General features: G+C 45.2%; 1 protein-coding gene across 2 annotated transcripts in view; it reads right to left on the reverse strand.

The window, feature by feature from the left end:
• The window catches only part of Slc10a7 (solute carrier family 10 member 7), a 216550-nt gene that overhangs the window by 28464 nt on the left and 162271 nt on the right, over window positions 1-25815 (reverse strand). Inside the window, exons 7-9 of one of the 2 annotated variants that reach the window (XM_055609064.1) lie at window positions 16949-17032; window positions 7762-7927; window positions 6857-6905 (exon numbers count right to left, since the gene is read on the reverse strand). In XM_055609064.1, coding sequence (XP_055465039.1) covers window positions 6857-6905; window positions 7762-7927; window positions 16949-17032 — 299 coding nt within the window. Of the gene's footprint in view, window positions 1-6856; window positions 6909-7761; window positions 7928-16948; window positions 17033-25815 lie in introns of both variants that reach the window. The other variant, XM_055609063.1, reaches the window with a different exon arrangement.

Below are 25815 nucleotides of genomic sequence, written 5' to 3' on the forward strand. Positions count from 1 at the left end.
AGGGAAGGAGGGAGGAAAAAGAGGGAGGGATGGAGGGACAGAGGAAAGAAGAGAGAGGAGGGAGGAGGGAGATATATGAAAACACTGATAAAGGACCAGGCAAATGGGGTAAATGGAGTTTTTATTAATGCATTTATTTATTTTGAGCTGGAAGCAAAGTAGAAAAACAACGTTGGGTGGAAAAATAGAGAAAACCCAGGAGTGACTCGCGTCATGGGAGGCACTGCCCTCACTCAGGGCTTCAGGGAGTGAGGGAGTGTGGTGGGCTGAAGAGGAGACATCCCTGTGGGAGGGAACAGACATCTGTGACACACAAGCCCTCAGCCACATGCAAAGGCCTCACTCTGCTTGTTCCCGTGGGGCGCTTGGAGGTGTTTTCCTTTAGTGAACCCGAGTCTGCTTGGAATTTGCTCTTGTTCAGATCACAGCACATTTCCAGCAGGTCCAGGAGGCTCTGGTCTGACCTGGAGCTCAACCCCCTACTCCCCAGAAATGCACTTCCAGTGTGAATCAAGAGAACACATGAGATTGCGCCTTTGTTCTGCTTGGGTAAGGGGCTGAAGCTGTGTGGGCTGGACACTAACTCCACAGGAGGGATGACAGGGACTTAGGGTGGAAACACTGAGCACTTGTGCTTAAAATCTACGTCCTCCAGGGCTGGCCTGACTCCAGCCACCCAGTGTCAAGCTCCATCCAGCAAATGGCCACGTAGTCCTCTCCTTGTGGGAGTAAGTGACCACATCACTGAGCACAACTGAGCGCACTTCCGGGCACTTTACATCCAGTATCTTCTCAGGGCAGCCGCATGAAGAGGTGGCCTTTCTGCCCTGCTTCTTCCGAAGAGGGACCGAAAGCCCGGCACACGCAAAGTCACAAGATAGGGAGCAGCCGCCCCAAATTCGGGGTCAACCTATCTTCTCGGAAAGAAGCCATCAAAAACAAAATCCAAAACCACTTCAGAATCTAATGGGTGGGAGAGAGCAGTTGCCTGGGTCAATGGTGACCCTTGTGCACACTTGGTAGAGGGCGGCACCAAGACACAGCCAGAAAGCCACAGTGCCCTGCTCATCACCCAGCCGGTGAGGACTCAAGTCGCCTCCAGTGCGAGCATCTGCGTGTAAAGCAACCGTGTTACTTTTCATTTTCTCACCCCACCGTATCTCTGTTTAATATTTTCTTTTTATCCTGCTTTTATCATTTCTTTTGATCACTCTGGCTCCCCCCAAGGAGGTGCTTACTTCCTTTTCTTCTCAACTGGTTTCTTAAGAATTCTCTCTAACAAAGGTTTCAATCAGCGGTTTCCACGCGATATTTATTTTGTCTTCCTCTGTACCCACAGAGGAAGACATGTCAGGTTTCTCTAGCAGAAACACAGAATGTGGGGCAGAAAAGGTCCCGAGAGAGAGAGAGAGAGAGAGAGAGAGAGAGAGAGAGAGAGAGAGAGTGAGTTCTGTTTAAGCTGCTGGAGGGACCTTCCCTGTGACGTTCCCTTCGCGAGCCTTTGTCTTGCCTTTTAACAAGAAAGGTCCCATCACCTCATTGGTCAGAACTCTGGCTCCGGCGCTCACCTCCAAATGAACACAGACGCGGGACTGACACAAAGCCTGCCTGCCTTCTCCCTGCACCCGTGCTGCGGCGGGAGGCTGACACGTGCACACAAACTTTTCCGTCTCCTTTCTTAGTCACTACCCAAGTATCTTTCATACATTTTAAACATCATTGCTGCCCTTTTCTAAGCTTTTCCACATCAACACAAAACAAAACTGGGGCAATCTTCCGAAACTGCAGAAGCTCAGCGCTCTCACTGAGTATGGCTGACCTGCAGCTGGCGAATCAAGCCTCATTTCCTAGGACTGTGGCAGAGAAAGGGGACCCGGACCACACCACAGACAGGAGAGGCAGCTCCCACCTTCTCTGCTGTTACCAGTTTTCAATGTGACAGATGCAATCTTGATGGCGTAAGTGTCCCAGGGTGCCTTACGCTTGTTGAGGACTTTACTCTGCGCTGGTCTGCGTGCTGAGGGTTCCATGAATTTTGCTCTCTCAGTCTTCTTATGAGATACATACTACCTCTGATTGCTTTTATAAGGAAAAGCAGCACAAATTACAAGCTGATTGAGTGGGGCTGATGCCTGAATCCACTGGAGTCTAGTGTTGGGATTTTGGACTCTAGCACCACTCTACAAACAGACAAATGGGAATGTAGAATGATCACTTGCAAATCAGTTTTAAATGCTCTTTGGCGTGGTGACATTCTAGATCAGGAACCCTAAGAAATCCTAATTACAGAAGCAGGGGGTGGCAGTAAAGCTTCATTTTCGAAGCTGGGTCCCAGCTTTATATCATCCCCCACCCCCCCACCCCCCCACCCCCGTCATCAGCATGGAGCTGCATGTTGCAGAAACAAGAGAAGGATTTCAGCACTGAATAGGTTTCTTTTCAGGCCCAGACTGGTCCTAGCTCTACTGCGCTCGTAAGAACATGGAGGAGGAAACTGCGGAAGGGAGAACGGGATGCACAGACAGATTTCACTGGTGACAAGTAGGAAACAAACAAGAGTAGGATAAGAAAAGAGACCCCAGGGAATTACAAGTAGGAAACAAACAAAAGTAGGGTAAAAAAAAATAGACCCCAGCGCAGACACTGGACCTAGCGTAAAAGCCATGGCACCTGAAACAACCTGAGTGTGTCTCTGTGAAGAACTCAGTTAAACATTCTTTACAAATACTCTAAGTGAAGTAAGTATTACGAGCTAGAAGATTTATTTTTATTATTTTAAATTACTTGTATGCGTGTATCTGTGTGTGGTTATGTGCACATTGAATAGAGTGCTCCAGGAGGCCAGAACAGGGCATCAGATCGCTGGAGCTGGAGTTACTACCTGAGTTACTACCGGTGGTTGTAAGCCACCTAGTGTGGGTGCTGGGAACCGAACTCCAACCCTCTTCAGGAGTGGCAAACAGTCATGACGCTGAGCCTTCATATCACCAGCTCCACTATTACAGATTTTGAAAGCAATTAAAATACATTTTAGAGCAATGGTGAATGGCAAAGCCTTCTGCAAATATGAAATGAAAATAGACTTCAATTCTACATGTACTACCTGAATGGATAAGCTGAATTTTGGGCAAGTTCCTACATGAAACTGTAAACATGGGTCATCTTCTGACAAAACAGCAATGAAATGTACCAACAGCACACCGCTGTCATTGACATGAAGCACCATATGAACAACCCCTCAGACACAGGCTGACATGGGACAGGCAGTTTTCCTCCTCCAGTCAGATACTTACAAACTATGAGATCTCTCAGTTTGGAAACAGCATGCAAACCATCTCCTAAATTTTATTCCTTTGAAAACTGCGCAAGTTTTAATAGACTATTTCTGGGCATTACCCCAGAGCATGGGCACATAGATAGAACTATTCCATACCATGGTTTGCCAAAGAATGTATATGTCTGACAGCGAGTTAGGGCAAAGTTCAAGGCACAGCTGAATACAGTAGAGAAGCAGAATTTCAAGACCAGGGTCCTAATGAAAGATCAGTCTACTCTATACTAATAATTGAGGGTTTTAATTGAATTAGTCACCATGCCCCCCCTCCGGCACCTCAGTAATCCCATCCCATCCTCTATGCTTTTTAATGACTAGTTTTAATTGTAAACTTGGCAAGATTCATAATTATGGAGGAATGGAGGTTCAATGAAGGGTTGTCGAACCTAGGCTGACCTGTGTGTATGTCTGTGGCGCACTGTCTTAATTAATGAGGCGGGAAGCACTGCCCACTTGGGGCAGCGCCAGCCCCTCGCCAGGAGGTTGCGGATTGTAGAGTACAGGCAACTCTCTCAGCGCTAGCATTAGCACACTGCTCTCCGCCCGCGACTGTGGATGGACTGTGGCCAGTTCTGCAGGTTTCTGCCACCTTGATTGTCCTGCAGCGATGGACTGTAATCTGGAACTGTGAGCCAAATACATTCTTTCTCACTTGCACTGCTTCTGCCAGGGTATTTGATCACAGCAGCAGGAAATGACACCAGGATGGTTTTCAAGGAAATGCTCAGTCTCTAACGGAGTGTCTACAAACTCTTATCATCTGACATGACCAGTTTTGTGACCTCTGCCACAAGGAACAGCAAACACACATTTTTCTCTGTGACTTAACTGCTCTAGGATTTAGTTTCACTTCATAAACCATAACCTAAAATTTAGAAAAATGCTTCATATTAGAGCAATTAATTCTTTTAAAACAAAAAAAAACAAAAACAAAAATTACTCCAAACGATCAGATAAATCAAGTGCACCGAATGCCAAAAACCTAGAGTGAAGTCCACAAACCAGGCAGGACGTCAGGCTTCGTGAGAGCCCAGGCCTTCTTCCTGTGAGAAGTAACTGTCAGCAGCAGCAGCCCAAGGGCCTGGAGACCTGCTCCAGCCCCTGAACTAGCTCTGTTCTGAATCTCCTTGCCACCACTCCACCGTATCCTGCTTATGTTCATGTGCCAACATATGTATCACTGCTGCTTCTCCCACAAGAGCCATTCCTTATGGCTATCTCTCCCATGAAGCCAACCCCAGCTCTGGAAGCGCTTCTTCCTGCTGACCAGGGGGTCGGCTGAGTGATCCCTCAGGGGTCGAGTATCTACTCTAAACTCACGAGGACTAGAATCAGCTCTCTTTTGAGACATTCACTTTGACATTGTTCTCACTTCCCAGGATTAAGTGACATGTATTGAATGAATTCGACCAGTAGAAGTGGCATTTTCTGAAAGCATTTAAGAACAGGAAAGATGTTTTGAAAGATGGTGATTCATATTGAGACAGGAAAATTGCCACAATTCTAAGGCCACCCTGGGCTATATCGTGAGCATTAGGCCAGCCTGGGCTACGTAGTAAAACTTCTTAAAACAAATACACACGGGCACACATACAGCAGAGAAGCTGGACTAGGACATGGAGACTAAGCTGAACACGGGAACAGCGTCCGTGAAGGACAGAGATGAGAAAGCGTGAGTTTCCTCAAGGAAACAACACAGATTTTACATCAACCCAAAGCTTAGGCAGCATGGGCGTACATGGTCTTTCACAACCATTAAACAGACTCACAGGTGAGCATCGCTGTGCAGGCTCTGGGGAGCTTTGGAGACACTGGAACACAAATGCCCACCAGGACCCCACCACTGGAGCCGTAAGAAACGTGTAAGAGCACACTTTTAATCCCAGCACTCGGGAGGCAGAGGCAGGCAGATCTCTGTGAGTTCCAGGCCAGACTGGTCTACAGACTGTATTCAGGACAGCTAGGGCTACACAGAGAAACCCTGTCTCAGAAAAATAAAAAAACAACCAAAACCAAAAACAGGGAATCTTATGAAAGAAGGGGGTGTTAGAAAGACCTGTAGGGGACAGGAGCTCCACAAGGAGACCAATAGAACCAAAAAACTGAGCCCTGGGGCCCCTGAAGAGAATGATACTCCAACCAAGGACAATGTATGAAGATAACCTAGAACCCCTGCACAGCTGTAGCCCATAGACTCAGTCTCCAAGTGGGTTCCCTAGTAAGGGAAACAGGGGCTGTCTCTGATAAGAACTCAGTGGCTGGCTCTCTGATCACCTCCTCCTAGGGGGTGCAGCCTTACCAGGCCACAGAGGAAGACAATGCAGTCAGTTCTGATGAGACCTGACAGGCTGGGGTCAGAGGGAAGGGGAGGAAGACCTCCCCTATCAGTGGACTAGGGGAGAGCATAGGCGGGAAAAGAGAGAGGGAGGGTGGGATTGGGAGGGGATGAGGGAGGGGGCCCCAGTCAGGATACAAAGCGAATAAATTGTAGTAAGTGATAATAATAAAAAAGAGAAAAAAATCCCACCCTCCCACCCAACCACAACAAACCAACAAAAGAAATGTATATAAAAAAGTTGAGGCTACCAGTGGAGTTAGCACGGTAACTCTTGAATGAGGGAAGTGGATTTGAGAATAGAATATGGATGACAGAATCAGGTGATTATCTACAAAATGATGACAATAAGGAGTCCAGCTTGGGGGATTCTGGAAATGGAGATGTTTTTTAACAGCTGAGTGTGGGGATGAACCTCTGTGAGTCTGAAGTCAGCCTAGTGCATATAATGAGTTCCAGGCCAGCCAGGGCTGTGCTGTGAAACCCTGAACGAATGAATGAATGAATGAATGAATGAGTGAATGAATAAACAACAGGCTCAGGAAAGACCTTGTAAGAGAGGTAGAAAGACTGTTAAGAGCGGTAGAGTGCCGTGGAAGTCATCTTTTGGTCATGAAATGGCCGTTGTACTCATGAACTCACTGAAGCTATGATAGGCCAATGAGACAGCCGAACATGGACTCAGTGGTTACACAAAAGGAGAGGGTATGAAGGGGAGGGAACCTGTTAGGGGTGCCTACTGGAGAGCAGAGGGGAGGGTGGTCATGATCAAGGCACATGGTTTATGTGTGTGAATTAGTTGAAAATTAAAAGACAGTCTATTTAAATAGAAGGAAGGGAGAGGAAGTTTCAGAGAAGAGACTAAGTGCCTTTTAAATCTTGCTAAGACAGTCAGGGACGATATCTACATGGTAGTAATAGTTCCGGGACATAGGAAGAAGCCTAGACAGAAGGTCTCAACATGAAAGTGTCAGCAGGAAGCTGCCAGTGAGGCCAGGAGAATGGAGGGGCCACATGAGCATGCGAGGGAGACCAGACAAGGGCCCAGCACAGACCTTCGCTGATGTCTCTAGTCTGAAAGTGGCAGCATTGACAGAAAACGGTCAGTGAGACAGAAGGAAATATAAGACAACAGAGCAATACAGTAGCCGAGTAAAGAGAGTAACAGGAGATGCCAAACCACTTACCGTGTTGAGAAGATGAAGGTCAAAAGCATGAAGCTCAGCTGGACGGAGACTACTGAGGAAAAGACAAAAGAGGACAGCCGGCTGAGTGGGGTCAGCCACGAGTCTCCCGGAGCCTCTGAGCTCCACCTAACACCTGGCTGACATTAAAACCAGGTAAATCCACACAGCGCAAAACGGACAGAAGCACAGACGGCTGGACGGAAGCTGTTCTCGGGCGCGGCCTGTGGCGTCAGCTGAAGATCTGGAACCCCTTTGCCTTTGCTTTACTGCTCTCATTTGTTCACTTAGAGAGAACTGGCTTATGCTAGGACCTGAACAGCACAAATGTATACATAATGTGTACCTTGAAATAACTCATCTCGGTGTTAAAGAAAGATTATTTAATATTATAGTATCCATAAAAGTCCTGCTTGGAATTCCAGGACGACTAGAATACAAAGTTGTTTTTTAAGCTTTAGCAGTTCCTCACAGTTACAGTCTGCTGCTCCTGAAAAGGGAAAAGCCACTCTTTAGATAAACTTCATTAGAAACCACGCTGGAAACTTCACGTTATCCAGCGCAGTTGCGTTATTATAGATATACAGTATTATGTATATCTATATGTCACAAATTCTTTTCAAGTCACTAAGAGTACAGACTGAGTTTAACTTAATTTGGTGACACATACTGAGTTGAATGGGACCTGTATTTAACACAAACTACTGTAGCTCAGAAAGTGGTGCATGAAACAGGAAAGCAGATTAAGGTCACAGATGTAGGGCTGCTGTCTTTCCAGAGCACATACAGATAAAATGAAGCCACTGAGTAAACACAGTATTCGTTAGCAGAGGCTGGGACTGCTTCACGACGCTGCGGAGGCGTCAGGGACCCCCACGGCCAGCCAGGACGTCCTTCCCCTGACTTACTTATGAACAGTATGACGATGAGGCTGAACACATCCAGGTCGATGAGCGGGTTGGAGAACGTGTCGCAGAAGGTGGTGTAGATGATCATGAGCAGCACGCTGCTGCTGACCACCCCGAAAGGGGGTTTCTTTCTCTCCAGCCAGTCCTTGATGTACCTCCGGACAATCTGAAACAGATCAACAGGTCGCCTCTACAGTGAGGTGTGGGAAGTGGAACTGGGCACCGCAAAGTGATTCTGACAGCGCAAAGACAGAATGGGAAGAGGATAATTTGGATGATGGCCACAGTGGATTTCAAAGCTTCTTGGCTTCCCCACCCTTCTGCTGGGGAATTCAGTATCGTGGTGCAGCTTCCACTGGGCGTCCGTAATGAGAGGGAATTTTCAACCACATTCAAATCCACCCTTAATCACGCCAAATGCTCTTTGCTAGCTGTCACTGAGACATGCCCATTGAGCCTCCCCCAAGTTTATGTCCTCTGCTAATCTTAATGGATGTGTGTAATTACCACAGTCCCCTTTGCCTCAACAGACCAGACCAAGTGCGACTCTGGGAATCTTAAAAATCTGACATCTTCAAGAATTTCAAGACAGTAGATAATCGAAAGTGATCCATGGAACATATTAATATTTAAAACACCAGCAATGCACCAGAAGTTTTTAATTAAATTATAACTCATGCTTGAAAAGCAAAAGTGCATGTGTTGTGGGAGTTTAAATAATTCACATCTGAGTATCTAGAGTTTTTTGTGAATCCAAAGACAAATGCCATTTGTATGCTTTTAGAATTCTAAAATTAATACTTAGAAATGAATAGACCTGTCCTAACTTTTCTATAAAAGGACTGGTGAAATAAAAGTTATAATGTAGCACCTTCTTATTTTTAAGACCGAATCAGATATTTAGAATCAGGACAGTGTGGATACTGCTGATACTGCTTGCTTGGGCATGAGAGGCAGCTCTGCAGCGGCAGTGTCCTCTCTCTTTTGAAGGTCCACCATCAGGATGAGAGTGGAGAAATTCTAAGTTTTGATTTACACACTGTCCTGCATAACTGAATGTGAAATTTCATGATAGGATGAGTTACCGGGGATCCATTAGCAGTAATGAGGTCAGGGAACCTCTGCACGGTGGCGGGGTTCTACCCTGCCATTAAGAAGGCTAAATTTTCAGTGGAGCACAGCCTTAAAGATATTGGAAACAAAACAGGCTGCAGTCTCCTCTCCCAGCCATAGTTGTATTTTCTGCAGTTTTAAGTGCCAAGTTCACTATGAATGTGGCAAGAGAACGTTCAAGAAATAAACAATTCACAAACTGTGAATAATTTAATTATAGCTTATTATTGCAATTACACTGTATTATGGTTGCTGCTAATCTTTTGCTGGGCTAACTTACAACTTAAGCTTCACCTATGTCAGTGTGTGTGTATCTGTGTGTGCAGAATAAAGCCTCTATTGGGCTCACTTCCCTCTGGTGTCAGGCTTCCACCAGGGGCTGTCCCCACTGGGGATGAGGCGGAACACTGTGCTCCCTCAATCGAACCTCTCGGTGGGTAACAGCCGAATCTGCTTCCCTGTGCTCAAGGAGTGAGTAAAGTGACTGTGCGTAGGGAAGAGTCTTGGCAGAAAGCTGACCAGCTGGTATCAGTGCGGGAACACAACCTCCACGGTTGTGGGGACGTATAGGGTGAGGATTACAGACTCGTCAACAATGGCTGGGGTTTCTTTAAAGTGGATCTTAGTTAATAATTGGCTCACTAAAATACTGATGGGGAAGGAGAGTTTTCAGACTCTGGCGTTGTTTGATGGAGTTCGTTATGTAGAGTTGAAAATGTGCTGTGTAGAGAAAGAGCAGGGCTGCTGCCCGGTGTTATGGAGCAGGAATTCTGCATTAACCATGCATAAGGTATCATGGGTAAGAAGATGGCCCTGGTTCGAACATGACATCATGAAAGGCTAGCAAGGAACTTCACTTAGGTGACTTTGTATATACTATATGTCAAATACAGTCTTCCAAATCTTAATAGTCCAGCTGCTTTAAAATTAAGTGGAAATAAATGACATATGTGGCAATATTCACTCCCTTTTTTGTTTATTTTTTTGAGAACAGGGTTTCTTTGTGTATCCCTGGCTCTCCTGAAACTAGCTCTGTAGAGCAGGCTGGCCTTGAACTCACAGAGATTCACCTGCCCCTGCCTCTGCCTCCCAAGTGCTGGGATTAAAGGCGTGTGCTTCCGCTGCCTGGCGCAACATTCACTCTTACTTTAACACAGACTAGTTAAAAACAAATAAGTCCCCTCTGCAACAGATTAGAATATATGACTCCAATTCCCAAAGTAAATGTGTCCATCTCTCTCACCCCCACCCCAATAAGTAAATAAAAATGAACGGGTTGGAGCTTGGAAGCCAAAGCCATCTTAAAGCCAAGGCAAATCTCCAATCATCAATCAACATTATGATCAGTAATTTGATTTAGTTAACCTAACAGTCTCCTCAAAACCTCATTACAAGGCATTCCGTCTTACGGTACTGTGGATGCCTTCGCTACGGCAAGAAGCAAGGGTCCCTCAGTCAGAATCCTCTTAGTCTAAACACGTCTACGGGTCAGAGCCAGATACTTAATCTTGAGGAAAACAGCTACAAGTTGGGACCTGGATGAGCCCACGAGGGCAGGGAACAACCCTGGAGGGAATCAGAATGCTGGGAGATTTCCAGCCTCAGTGTGGTGTCTGCCCATGTTCCCTCAGCCAAGCATTCTACATCTTTCCAGCTCCACAGAGACTTGCCACCTTGCTTAAAATTCACTTGCTGGAGCAGCTGTCTGCACTGTGCAGTAAGAAAGGCGATGGACGGGGGAAGAGCTGCTGGTGTAGCAGATGTGGCCTGGCCACAAGCTCCAGAAAGCACCATCCTTCGGCTCAGCAACGCCTTTTGTCACAGTCAAGCCGCTCTATCTGCATGTGGACCAAGTGTCAGAAGAGGGCAATAGATCAGATTATAGATGGTTGTGAGCCGGGGTGCTTGTGGTTGCCGGGAATTGAACTCAAGACCTCTGAAAGCATACAGTGCTCTTAACCACTGAGCCATCTCTCCAGCCCCGCCCCCACCATGCTGTTTCTTAAAAATTTTGCGTCATCTAAAAGTTCTCCAGACTTTAGCTTTAGTGACAGTTTTAGTAACCCTATAGAACCCAAAGCTTTGCTAGAAAGACCAGCACATCCTGAGACTTTTCATGAGAAAATTCTCAGCAACAAAGACAAATCAGCATGAGGTGGGAAGAGGCTCCAGGTGGGATGGCCAGGTCTATCTTTGTTTAGAACTTATACTAAATTAATTTGTCCTCAGTGATCAGAGAAACTTAGGCATTAAAAATTAAGTGACAAATCCTCATCAGCTTGTTTGCTTTTCCCAGTAGAGAAGGGGGAAGAATTTCCCACAGGAAGGCTTTCATTTTATTGTCTTATCTTTAATATTTTGATTTTTGTTATTTTAAATTAAGTAGCAGGCAAGGCTATGGGAAAATTAAATTTGACTGCATTTCCAATAAGCTGAGTTTCATATCAATTGTAATATGACTTCAATTTAGCAACCAGTAAAAGTGACACATCTCAGCTGAAAAACGTTGACAGACCAAGATAACTTGGAAGGGCAATATTCATCATTTTGGTTTTCTTAATCTTTTTGGTCCATGTATTTCCTTACTTCTTTCTACTCTGTCTTTACATTTATAAATTGAGTTTGGAGTGAGAATGTATGATAGATAATTCTTCATGTTAAGCCCTAGTTTTAAAATGTATGTTTCTTCATGGTGGGTTTGGGCTCTTCAGTGCGCACCTTCTGTTGCAATGAACTGATGTATTTTCATAAAGGTTTGTCTCTTTATTACCGTCCTGGCGAATGGATGCAAGATGGGTTGTGTTTAAGCCAATGTTTATAATACTTTTCTCTTAAAACGTTTGATTGAATATTGATCAGGTTTAAAATAATAGTAACATACTTTGAAAAAAGTATAAAGAATAAATTGGAATAATAAACATCCATTAGTTATCACTCATCTAAAAGTGACAAAAAGCATCAGTTTGGGAAAATCCCTTCCTCTTACTTCATTCCAGCCTTAGACTGATGCTACAGATATCTTTCTGGGGTTACCACCCGCAAGGGGACCCCAACAACCTGCATGAGGTAGAAAAAGCTCGTCACATGCTGAGTCAGGGCTTGCTCTCCGTTTGCCACGAGAGCCCAGGTCAGCGTTCAGCCTGCAACCAGGCTGTGCATGACCCCGAACCCCTGGCTCACCTTCCCTCGACAACCGGGGTAAGTTACTAACTTCCCTGTGGCTCATCTCTGAAAAGGATATGACAATAGTTACAGTCACATAACTGAGAAACTGACTGGGCCGAAGATGCGTTAGAAACAGCCTGTGTGAGGGGAGTGATCCTCCTTCTCAATTCTGGTCCCGGGTTGATGATGTGTCTATCACCGTTGAAAACATATTCCATCCCACAAAACAATGTACCGGCACTACACAACTATATGAAGCAAAAGAAGGACTGAAAACATTTCAGATCCAATTCAACTTCGTACGTGCAAAATGGTTGGGAATTAATAACACTAGCTTCATTCAGCTGATGCTAAAGCCCATTTAACATGAATGGCCAACTTCAAACTGTGAAGCAGATATGAGTGGAAAGACCAGAGAACTCATGATGAAGTGTGATACCCATTTTTTATTGCCAATTCACAGAGAGGCACGGTGGGCTGTGGTGTGCGACTATGAAAACTAACCAGGGTGATAGGAAATAATGAAAGGTGGCTGAATCAGTTTCATTAACGATTATTGATACATCATCCTTAAATATGAAGCATAAAACAAGCGCTCAGGGCATGAAGGTTTGTCAGGAAGGAAAACACCAAAACGGTGCAGCTTTCCCTCATCAAGAACAGGCAAAAAGAGCCTCTTCTAACCCCCTGGGAGACCAGCTTTATCCGCAGGGTCCTGGTTCTAAGCCCTGGCCCTTGCTTCTGCAAAAACGCCCTCAGCCATGTGGACAGCAGACAGTACAGGAGGGCCAGAGCAGGCCTTCCAAACACTCCAGAAGGCTGGGACTTCAACCAAAAGGGAGTACTCTTTGGAGAAAAGACAAAGAAGTGAAATTCAGCCCGAGGAACAGAATCTGAGGTTGAGGTCTGACACTGTGTTGCCATGAATGAGTGAAAGGCTCAGGAAATTTCACTCCGTTCACACACACGTTCCCCCCCCCCCCCATTCACCCTGTTAAAGAAAAGGATTGTAGGGATGTTGACTTTTGTAATTTGGCCCTTTCTGTTGCAATTGACAAGCTGAGTGCTGCCCAGGGTCAGTTTCCCCGGGATGAGTGTGCATGAGCACTCGCTACAAGGTCCTCAAAGGTCACCGTAAACAATTTAGGTGAGTCAGTGGGTTGAAGATCCACACAGAGATAAACTAGGCAGACAGGTCCAGATCTTTGGGAGTTTACATTCTAGTCAGAGCTGAATGAAAAAGGAACCAGCTAGCAAGAAGCAGAGAATGAAATGCATTAAGAGGAGTTTGGACGAGATGACCTGATAGTGACTACTGCCAACAAGGGCAGCCAGCGGGGGAGGCTGAAGGAGGGTCTTTCTAGAGTGTCAAGGACCAGGGCAACGGCTCCAGAGAAGACAGGGGGCTGGAGAGTCGGAAGGTGTCAAGGATGGGACCTAAGATGGAGGGTGGGGAAAGGATCAAGAGAAAAGGCAACCTCTCATGAGGCGGGGTCCTGCAGAGGCCCCGGCTGATGTCTTTAATTTGGTGCCGTGAGTGTGAGGCACAGACGCACATGGTTGCTGCACTATACAGTGGGCTCTGCTCGGCGTCTGCGCAGTTGGATGGAGCTGTCCTGAGGCAAGAAAAATGGAGTTCTGCCAGGAAAGGGAGCCATGGAGGGTCCTGGGATCTAAGCGGCTCAGCTGCACAGGCCAGATAGGTGGCCAGTGCAAACAGGGACTGGGCTTCTGTGACAGCGTGGTGAGGGAGGGCAGGGCGGAGGAGCTGGGACTGCGAACCAGTGTCTCAGTGCTACACTGTGGGCTGTAGGCTGGGTCAGAGGGAAGTGAGGCACAAATGGCCGGCAGCAAGGCCAAGGACGGGCTTCCGGGCTGGAAGAGTCACCAGACGAGCCCAGCTGAGGTGAGCAGGCTGTGTTCCAGACTCCTGCTGTTAGCTTGGAAGCCCTTCCTGGTGCATTTGAAAAAGGAAGCCCTTCCTTAAAATGCCGAATTTCCCCGTCGGGGAACTGTAATATACTGTGCCTACCCAGTGTGTATGATACCCATCTCCGTTGGTAAAGATGCGTGTGCGCTTGTTGGAAGTGTGGGGTCCTCATTGCCACACAGGCTGAGTCTGACAGGTGTGGTCCCAGGAGCATGTGGCCACAGCACCGCCCTCTGGAGGTGCTCATCGTCCCTGCAGTCCTCAGGGATCTGAGGCTCACTGTCCATGCAACAGTGCTCAGCTAATACGACTTATTCCTATGTGCAGACCCCTCTCTTTCGTCTTGGCCCTGGAGCAGGCCCTCTGCACCCATGGGTGTGTGAGGTAAAGGTATTTGAGAAAAACGTATTGAATCTACACAGACTTATTTTCCTTACTATTCTTCACATTATTTAGACAACATCTGAACTGTCCTTTTTAGGTATTATAAATCATCTCTGGAGGACATGTGTGCCATATGCAAACACTATGCTGCTTTATAGACTTGACCACACTTGGATTTCGTTTGTGGGGACTGCCTTAGATACTGAGGCACAACTGCGCTACATTTTGTTTTCAAGATTTGTTTTGCAGGTGATTGCTGGGAAAGAAAAAGTTACTGTTATCTAGTAGCTACTATATACAGACCTAAAAACAATCCTGAAACAGCAATCTAGGAAAACTGAGTGCTGGGCCCCCTGTGGGTAAGTTCAAAGTTTTCTCTGTCAACTCTTTTTGTCTAGCTTAAAACCTACTACTGAGCATGGCATTGACTCCACCCGTCAATGCACCGTCAATACCCCCGTCACTGACTACCACCGCCCCTGAAGCTCACCACTCAGGCCGACTGACACCCTCGGCGACTAAAGATGTAAGCCAGAAACACTCGAGAAGGAATCGTCTCTACTTCTAGCTCACAACAGACGAGTCTGAGTCTACACTGTTCCCACTCCCGACTTCATGGTGCTTTCTTTCTTTCCTTGCTTGTCTTTTACTTATCCATTTTATATTTTTATGGTTTTTGTGTGTATATGCGTGTGCATGTGTGTGTTTCTTATTTATTTCTCTTTCTTTTTTTCTGTCTCTTTGCTTTGTTTTATTCTGGTTTGTTTGGTTTTTATTGGCCTGTTTGGGTATGGAGTTGGATGGATGGGGTGGTAGGGAGGATCTGAGGAAGACGGGAACTGTGATCAGAATGTGCTGTATGATAAAAATTTATTTTCAGTTTTAACAAAGGTACTCACTACTTTTTAACTATCTTTACTACTTTACTGAATGTTACTAATTTACTGAATGTTTTACTACTGGGCACACAGAGGATGAGCAATCCAATCTTTACCCCAATATTCTCTCTGGGTAAAGATTCTTTATGTAAATATTAATAGTACTCTATATATTTAAAAACTGGATTATGTGGGCACGTGTGGATCTGTCCATATGTGTTAAGCCAAGTATTTATCGTTAATATAAATATTTCCAATATTCAGTAAGAGAAGAATTGTGTTCCAAGTTCTTACGGGAAACATGAATGCACTGAAGCTGTTCATATGGAGAGATGGGGCAGGCAGGCTTGCTTATGCTTCAACAAGGCAAGAGCACGCCGCATGGAAAGAGAATCTTGCTTTCATGCATTCCCTCAGCAGACACTTACTGCATGAACACCTGGACATATAACAGGAACAGAATAAACATGGCTTCCAAACTCATGGAGCTCACCACGCAGCAGGAAAAGGAAGAGCCAATGGCATACAGAGTGAATATGCGTCATGAGGGGCCGAGACAGAACGAACAGGGTGCTGCAGCCATGAAGCTGAGGAACTGCCATGTGGTTCAAAGGAGAGGTGACTGGAAAAGAGTCCAAGGGGTAATAAGCTGGGGTGGGAGGGTAGGCAGAAGGACATTCCACTGGAAGGAATAAACAGAAACTGAGAAAGGCTCGGCGAGCCAGCTTAAGAAATGGGGCAGAGAGCAGGAGATATGTTTGTTTAAATTCCTCATTATGTGATTGGCACGTGGGTGTTCTCTTCAACTGTTATCGGAAATGACTGTGAGAAAACATGAAGAGTCTGTGCTCTTGCCCTAATATAGAACAACTCTGAGGGGCTGGACCAGTCCCAGAGTTCTGCGTGGGGGCAGTGGAAGCCTGGTGGGAAGCCAGCCTCCCCACCTTGCTTCCTTCACCCTTACACACTTCCTGTACAGGCCTGTCTCAGAATCCCTTCTCCACAGAAGCCCACAGAAGACAGTGCTAAATACTATGTGCATGGCTAGCATATTTATGGACAACGTTTGGAAGCGTTGTTTCGCTCAGTAACACCAGCAGTGTATAGGATGATGATGCCAGATCACGCTCTAAGAACTTTACACCCATTAGCATTTCATTTAACCCTCACAATACTTTAAGAGAGTTACTGTAATTATAAGATTTAATAACTTGTGACTGGGAGCTAGGGAGATTAAGTGACTTGCCCACGGTCATCAAGCAAATGAAATGTGGAAATAAATTTGGGGTCCAGCTGCTCTTACAGTCTGTGAACTCAGGGATCCTCACACAGCACTTCTCTCAGACTGAACACACTCATCTGAACATGACAGTGGCTTCCCATGGCGCGAACTCCAAGTGAACAAACCCCCCAACAAACAAAGAGTATCCTTGTTTTACATATGTATGATTATAAATGAGCCACATAACCATGTCACAGGGAGCTCCTCCACAGAAGACCCTGTTGTTTGACAAGAACGGAAGATTCTAGGATCCAGCTTGCGTCTCTTTGGGGTTCTTGTGTAGAAAACCAGCAAGGAAGTGGTTTAATGTTAACTGAAAGTTCAAAGATGAAAATGTGTATTTTCAGTCTTCTCTTTTCCTTCTGTCTTCATGCGCCCTGACCTAAGAATTCACAATCTGACCTGTCCAGAAAAGAACAGCTAGACGGCCCTTACCTGTCCGATAATGAGAGGGACCACAACTGTCATGAACAGCTGAGAGAAAATGGATGTAAAAGGCACAGACGAGGATGAGCCAAGCTGCAGAACAGGAGAACAGGAGTTAGACTGACTGTAAACCAGGGATGAAATACTGCTGTAAGTCAATAATACAGTAAGGAAATTTCATTTCTATGAATTTCTTTCACAAACCAAAAATCTAGTAGTAATCAACAAAGAACGAGTGAGTTACCTCTGACTTTCTACATTTAACATAAATAGGTTATTATTTCAACGTGTAATTCTGGTGGAAAAATAAGATTGAGAAAAAAACTGAAGTTACATAATCATCTTAAATTACTTTTTTATTAACACAGAGTTTGCTGGTAGAGTTATTACACATATAAACCACAACATTTCACCTATAGTCATAACTTCTGTGATTATTGCATCCATTTGTAGATCCCTAGAATAATAAACAAACATGTCTCATTCTTTTATCAGGACAATAGTTTTATTGATGCAAATAAAATACTTTCTAGCTTTTAAGTCAAAGACAATGAATCTTAGACCCTTTACAATTCTTCGTTACGTAAGTTCTAGCAAACGAGAAATCCTAACATAACTTCTTTTTCCTCTTTTCATCTCTCTGTGTGTGACATGTGTAGGCATGTGTCGGAAAGCGGCTTATATGTCCCACAACATGTGTGTAGGTCAGGGGACAGCCTCAGACACTGGTCCTTGTTTTCCACCTTGTCTGAGGTAGGCTCTTTCACTGCTGCGAACATCAGGGTAGCTGGCCCACAGGCTACAGCAATTCTCCTGTCTCAGCCTGGCATTCACTGTAGGATTACAGACATGCTCTATACTGTGTTCAGCCTTAGGAAGGTTCTGGGGATTTGAACTCATGGCCTCAAACGCTTGTGTGGCAAGCTATTTACCTCCTGAGACATTTCTCCATTTCAATGCACCTGTTTTAAAATTCGTATGCCCCACCAAGGATCATAAGCCCTACTTTTCTTCTTGCCTTTTTAATTCTTTCTTTGCTAACAGTTGCCATTTTAGCCTCACAGAGATCCTATATACGGAAGCCTTGGTGTTTTTCTATGTACACAGTCACTTTAGCGTCAACTATTAAGAATCAGTTTCCCTGTGAACTTTCTCAACCTCTTCCTAGTATTCAAACCTCTCTGGATCAGTGATGTCCTGGTTCATAGGCGTTCATATTCTTCTTCAGTCCTTTTTGTAACAAAGTTCTCCCAAGCCACACCATCCTCTCCCTTGCCCCTATCATTTGTTTTACACCCTTCTCTAGATTGAACCTCAAATTTCTTATTTACTTGTTGAGTCGGTGTTAAAAATGTCTCTCGGAAAATAATTTTGTGAATCGACCATGAGGCAGCAATGATAAAGGCAGAATGTCAAAACAAAACAAATACTTACACGAATGACACCCACAGCTCAGAATAAAATCAGTCAGTGTTTTTACTGACTCTGATATACTTGATAATGAGATCTTTCTATGTAGGCTAGCCTATGCTGGAATTCACGATATAGCTCAGGTTGCCTTGTACTCAAGATCCTTCTGCCTCTGCCACCTGAGTTTCGGGTTTATAGCCATACCGCCTCTCCACCCCCCCATTCCAGATTTGATTTCTGAGCTTTGCCCAAATGGTTTACTAATTTAGTCTCTCCGTGGAAACACATTGGCAAGACCGGCCAGGGACTCAGGTAGGTGATTGTCACTCCTGCCCAGGGACCTAAGCAGGTGCTCTCCTGAAGGCTTCCTCTCTCACCCAAAGGCTTGGTCTCACTGCCAGCATCTGGAGCAGTCTCTCCCTAGAGCTCCACTGGCCACTGCAGCCAGGGAGTCAAGTCGGTGATGTTCACCCCCCTCCCAATACTCCAATTCCAATTCCTTAGTCTCAATCCCAGCTAGCAGACCACTCACAGGGACCTGTTTTCTCTAGCCTTCCACTTCCTGTGGACTCCACAGATCTTCCTGGCAGACCTAGCCTTCCTCTCTCCTTCTGTGAGCTCTCAAAGCCTACCCCCTCTCCGTCCAGCCTCAGCCCATCCCCATTTCTGTTTGTTAGCCCCCAATACCTAGAGACAAGTTCGACCAGGGATCCCCAGTGGTCACGCCTGGCAGGGACTGAGAAGCACTTCCTACAAGGCAACCCACAGGCTCCTAAGATCCAGAGAGGGAATAAGAAGCCAAGGGATGGAACACCTACCCAACAAAGATAAGACTAGATATCAACATCTAGAATTACTATCAGCCCAAACCAGATGCCTAGATGCCACTGCAAAAACCCAACAAAAGCCAGGCCAATATGTCTCCACTAGAGTCCAGCAATAAAGAAAACCCAACTTGAGGAAAAACCGGAAATAAAAAATTTAGGGACTCAACCAGGAACCTCAGAGGCAAGCCTCAACAACAAAATACAGAAATTGGAAGAGAGATTCTCAGGCACTGATGACAAGTTAGAAGAAATGGATACCTTGGTCAAAGAAAATGTTAAATCTAAAAAAAAAAAAAAAAAAAAGGAAGGCACAAAGCATCCAGGAAATATGGTATACTATGAAAAGACTAAATCTAAGAATAATAGAAATAGAAGACAAAAAAGAAACTCAGGTCAAGGCACAGAAAATATTTTCAACAAAAATCATTGAAGAAAATTTCCTTAACCTAAAGAAGGAGGTATCAAAGCACAAGACACATACAGAACACCAAACAGAACATGAAAGCGACAAGAGAAAAAGACCAAGGCAGGACTATTAGAATTACACCTGACTTTTCAAATTACACCCAGCTTTTCAATGGAGAGTCTAAAAGCCAGAAGGGCATGAACAGATTTTCTACATATTCTAACAGACCACAGATGCCAGCCTAGATTACTATACCCAGCAAAATTTCAATCACAATATATGAAGAAAGACATTCCACAATAAAATCAAATTTAGGTGTATCTATCTACAAATCCAGCTCAGACAGCACAATTATGAAAAATTTAACCTGAAAATGTTAACCACATCCAAGAAAACACAAGGAATAATATCAGACCAGCAAATCAAAAGAAGGAGGAAACCCCCACATCACACGACAAAATAACAGACACTGCTCATTGACAGCTCTCAACATCAATGGTTTCAGTTTTCTAATAAAAGGACACAAACCAACAAACACGATACAAAAACAGAACCCACTCTCCTGCAGTATCCAAGAAACACATCTTAACATCAAGGATAGGTATCATTTCAGAATAAAAGGATGGAAAAAAAATATTCCAAGCGAATAGATTCAAGAAACCAGCCGGTATAGCCATTTTAATATCTGACAAAACAGACTTCAAACCAAAACTAATCAGAGATAGGAAAAGGATGCTACATATTTGTCAAAGAAAAAAATTCACCATGAGGATACTGAAATTCTGTACATTTATGCACGGACACAAGGGCACCCACGTTCGTAAAAGAAACACTACCGTGCTAAGATGCACACTGACCGACTCACACCGACTGCGACTTCAGAACTCTACTCTTGCCGTCAGGCGTTGGGCGAGCGAGTCATCCAGACGAAGCTAAACAGGAACACTGGCGCTAACTGACATCGTAAACCAGCCGACTGGACAGAACACTTCATCCAAACAAAAGAGCATACCTTCTTTCTCAGCAGCTGTGGAACTTTCTAAAACTGACCACATACTTGGACACAAAGCAAGTTTCAACAGGTTCAAGAAAATTGAAGTAACATACTGCATCCTTTCTGACCGAGTGGATTAAAGCTGAGTATCAGAAACAATAGAAAACTACAAACTCCTGAAAATTGAACAGCTCACTACTGAGTGAAAAATGGATTAAGAAAAATATTAAGAAACAAATAAAAAACTTTTAAGAATTGAATGAAAATAAAACATATTCAAGTTTATTGGACAAAATGAAAGCAGTTCTAAGAGCACAAAGTGCCTACATTAAAAAAAAACTTGGGAGAGATTTCATACTAGCAACTAAATGGCACGCATGAGAGCACTAAAACAAAAGGAAGAAAGAATGCCTCAAAGGAGTAGAGGGCTGAAATCAGTAAAACAGAAACAACAAAAACAGTACAAAGAATCAATCTCAAAGAACTGGTTCTTTGAGAAAATAATTAAGAGTGACAAACCCACAGCCAAATTAACTAAGAGGCAGAGAGAAACTATCCAAGTTAACAAATTATAGATGAAAGGGGGGAAATTAACAACAGACACCAAGGAAATCCAGAGAAACATAAAAATACACTTTAAAAGTTTGTGTTCCACCTAACTGGAAAACCTAGCAAAAATGGATAATTTTTTGATATATCACCTACCAAAGTTAAATCAAGATCAGATAAACAAATTAAACAGACCTACAACTCCTAGAAGCAGCAATTAAGTTTCCCAACCCAAAAGAGCACAGAGCCAGATGGTTTTAGTGCAGTATTCTTCCAGAAGAATTAATGTCAGTATTCCTCAAATTATTTCACAAGCTAGAAATACAAGGAACATTGACAATTCATTTTAAGAGGCCAAAGTTACCCTAATACTAAAACCACACAAAGACCCAACAAAGAATTACAGACCAATTTCCCCCATGAACATAGATGCAAAAGTTCTCAGTAAAGCACTTGCAAACTGAATAGAAGAACACATGAAAAACCAAAGCACCCACCAATACCAGGCAGGCTTCATCCCAGATGTTTATGGACGGTGTAACTGAGAAACGCAGTCTACTAAATAAAAACATTTAGGAAAGGCCTTTGACAAAATCCCAAAGTATGGAAAAAAAAAAAAAAAAAAGGGAAAAAGAGACAGACCTCAACAGAATAAAGGTAATTTACAGCAAGCCCATAGCAAACATCAACCTAAATGGAAACTCAAAGCAATCTCACTAACATCTACTTTCAATAATTTAAAAAAAAGGTAAATAAAAGTCTTTTCATCACTCTGGTAAATTTCATAAAATTCTTTTACCACCCTTAGTCCCAATCTTTATAAATTCACAATGCCAAGATTGTGTGTCCTACCCATCAGGGGACCTACTCCCCCCCCCCCCCCCGACAGGGTTTCTCTGTGTAGTCTTGGCTGTCCTGGACTTGCTTTGTAGACCAGGCTGGCCTTGAACTCACAGCGATCCGCCTGCCTCTGCCTCCCGAGTGCAGGGATTGCAGGTGTGTGCCTCCAGGGTGGTGGCCGACCTATGCTCATTTAATACCAGTTTCAGCCCTGAGCACTGTCTCTTGATTTAACCGTCTCCCAAACTGTGACCTCTGGCCCCTTTCTCATACAATTGACGTAAAGGAAAGCAATGCAGAGAGAGAGTCAAACAGAAAAGGTGTTTCTGTGGAAACACTGCACGGAGGCTGCGGAAGATCTGTGCACGGAATAGCAACACGGAATAGCAGCTACTATTCTTTATGCAAAATGAAAAGAGCAGGGTATCAGTTACACTCTCCTTATATCAAAAATGTCCCCGAAGCATAGAGTGCTCAACAAATACAGCTGCCCCACATATAGTAACCCTAACCTTCTTCCTGATGCAGTGGTTGAAAGCGGGAAGAAAATAGGTACAGGGTGAACGTCCAATAATAGCGTTTGCGATGCTTTACCCACAAGGCTTAGGGTGTCTGGAGAGAGGCAGCAGGTTCTGGTTCCAACTGCTGGGTAACACCAGTCCCTGCCTGAAACCTCAGGGCTCAGCTCCCACACTCCTGGCTCCTCTTTCCACGCAACTTTATTCATATTTAGAAACGTTTATGTGCGAGGGGTATATAGTGTTCTTCTAGCTGGTTTAGTCACCATATTCCCTCTGTAAGCTCACAGAAATAAACTCATTTCAATAATTTTTTGAAATACCACATATTGTTACTTCTTCCTTCTCTAGCCCACTGTATAGTTGCTATTTAGAACTCCACCTCAACAGCAGGCAGGAGAACACAGCAATGGTTGAGAAGGAAGCTATCCAGAGTCCCCAGGGTCCATTTGTCCTTACAACACCTGAGACCTTTGAACTACTTGATTGGAAACACAGGTTACAGTGACCCTCCTCCAAGGTCCTGTCAGATGAGCAATGAGACCAAGCTATCCAGGGATGTAATTAACTGGGTTCCAAAAGGCACAGGAAGGGAGGCAGGGATGCTGGCTCTGAAAGGGAAGAGTGTCGGAGGCTGATTTGAAATAAGTCCTTTCTTTTGACTTAGCCACAAGACCTACTATGCGGTCAGTGTGAAAATTCAAAGGCGTCCTTGCAGGTTCTCATGCTCTGCAGTGCTTCTGGCGTCCAGGAGAAAGGACACCGGACAGCTGGCACAGATCAGCACATTAGAACATGGAGAGAAAAGCACAAGTTCCAGCCACTCTGTGTGCAGGCCTGATCTCTGCTGCTGGAATAATTGCTCCAATTAACGGGAATCCTAATGTGGATGAAAGGACCCTGGACACGACGGACAGCTTCCTCTTAGTGGAAGACCCCAGTAATCAGCAGGACAAGCCTGCATGCTCAGGACCAAGCGCCTGGCCTGGGTTTCACAGAGACACCACATCTCCTGGTGCCATGTTGTAAGATACAGCATATGAAACATACGATGCAGTTACTTGATCCTTGCAGAAATATTGTATCTTAAAGGAGAAAACTCACAAGTAGGTTGGCTTTGAGACTTTAATAGCTTATACTGAGAAAAAAAAAAACATACATGAAACTCAACATTTGAGACCTAAGTCTTTTATGTTCAGCCACTCCTTTAGGGAACGAAGAAGGCAGAGAAAGAGAGAGAGAATGGGATTAAGGAACACATGAATTCGGAAGGGAGTCAGGGAATCTTGGGAGGCGCTGGAATGGGGAGGGGAGGAGTGGAAAGGATGTAAACACATTACTCTTGTTTAACTCTCAAAAACAAATAAGATGAGAGAAAAGATGAGGTTTGTGAGGTGGCTTGCCAATCACCTAGTATCCATGAACTTTTCCCTCTGGAATGTCTGTCACCCTCCTCCCACTGACACCTGGATGCAGTTTAAATCTTATTTCTCAGAAATTCTTTCCAGAACTCCTTCCAAACGCTGAATCCCTCCTCTGTCTTTTGTGGCCAACAGTTCCACTGTGCCTCTAGAATCCTGAACTCATTTCCAGATCTGTCTTTTCAGGGAGAATACTCCAGGAGGTCTGCACACTGGCTTGCTCCTGGTTTACAACTAGGGAAATGCCTTTAAAAATACATATTTATTCACTTTACATCCCCACTGCAGCCCCTCTCCTCCAAGTGCCTCCTCACACACCCCTCCCCCACTCTCCTGTCTTCTTCCCCTCAGAGAAGGGGAGGTTCCCCATGGCTCACAAGCCACCCCGGCCCTCTAAGTCTGCAGAACGGGGTGCATCCTCTCCACCGAGGCCAGACAAGGCTGCCCAGTTAGGGGAACATGATCCAAAGGGAGGCATCAGAGTCGGAGAGGGCCTCCCTGCTCCACTTGTTGGGGTCTCACGCGAAGACAGACCAAGCTGCACATCTGCTACGTATGCGCAGGGGGCCCAGGGCCAGTCCAGGCACTTAGCACATCAGAGACAGCAAGAGGCCTAGTTAGACCAGGCTGCTTGGCCCAGACATCTGAGAGACACAGATGGGCCTTGGTGGGACGAACGTGCCTCCTGAGGCTCCTGGTGCTGCCACTGCATGAGCTGGCTTCACACCTTGAGAATCACAAATCTAATATGCGCCAGGCGCTCAAGAAATGTGTCCATTCTTGACTGCACAGAACACACAGGCCTGACGTGGTTTCTTTTCACTCTCCTAACATGACATGGTCTTAGGTAGCACACAGACCCAAGAAAGGACCAGTCCGGCCCCTGTCTGCCCTCAGCCATCTCCCACAATTGCTGAGGCAACACTGACTGTAGACTTCCGTGTGAAGGTCGCTGGACTAAAAGCTTAATATGTGGTAGACAGTTTGACTCTCACAGAAACCCCGTGAAGCGAGCCGAACTACTAATCCCACCTCAGTGACTAACAGCTGAACAAACTGGACAGGGTCACTGCAGCTACGAAGCGACGGAGGGAGGATTGGATCCCAGAGGTGCAGCTCCGAAGCCTGCCATTCCCCTCCACAGTGACTCCAGAAGGTTCAGAAGGTAGGCCCGGTGACAGGAGTGGAGGCCAAAGCTGGGTTCTCCTGGTCCTGCTGGTGTGTGGGGGTGGGGGTGGGGAGTGACTGAGCCACGGACAAACCAAACCATCTGACTGACCTTTCTCAACCATCTCAAGAATGGTACATAATTAGTGCCAGGTTGACTCCTAAGAGGGAGATAATTCGGCACACACAGTGGGTACCCCGGGGCTTTAGGGCTTCATTCTGGCAGAGCAAGATTCAGTGGAAGCATGGTTGACTGCGACCAACATTGAATTTAACAGCGATTTCGCTTGGAGAGTAAAACATTCCTGGCTGAGAGCAGCCAGGCTCAGGAAGACAAACAAACGGCAGCTCTGCTGGAGAGAGGCTGACTGGCTGCAGCCTCCGCCATCAACCCAACAGCAGGAAACAGAAGGAGCCATTTTGATCGTTCCCGGGAGGGAGCTGACCTGCAAACTCTCAGTAGCGCACGGGCGTCACCTGTCCCGTGGCGTGGTCAGCCTTTCAGCTCCTGTCCGGGGCAACCCATTAGCCGCAGGCGTTGCTATTTGCGTCTCTTTTCTGCTATTAAAACATTATTGTAGTAAATAATTTACTCCTGGTGAGTGGCCCTCACTTTCACTAGGAAAAACAGAAAGAGATATGTACAGCTGATAACGCAGAAGGGCAAATACCAGCCAAATGTCTTTTCCTGGAAAAATCACTAAGAACTAGTTTGCGACGATTTACGCACGCACGCACGCACGC

This window comes from Psammomys obesus, unplaced genomic scaffold (genome assembly GCF_907164565.1).
Source record: "Psammomys obesus unplaced genomic scaffold, mPsaObe1.curated_primary_1811, whole genome shotgun sequence".
Taxonomy (NCBI): Eukaryota; Metazoa; Chordata; class Mammalia; order Rodentia; family Muridae; genus Psammomys; species Psammomys obesus.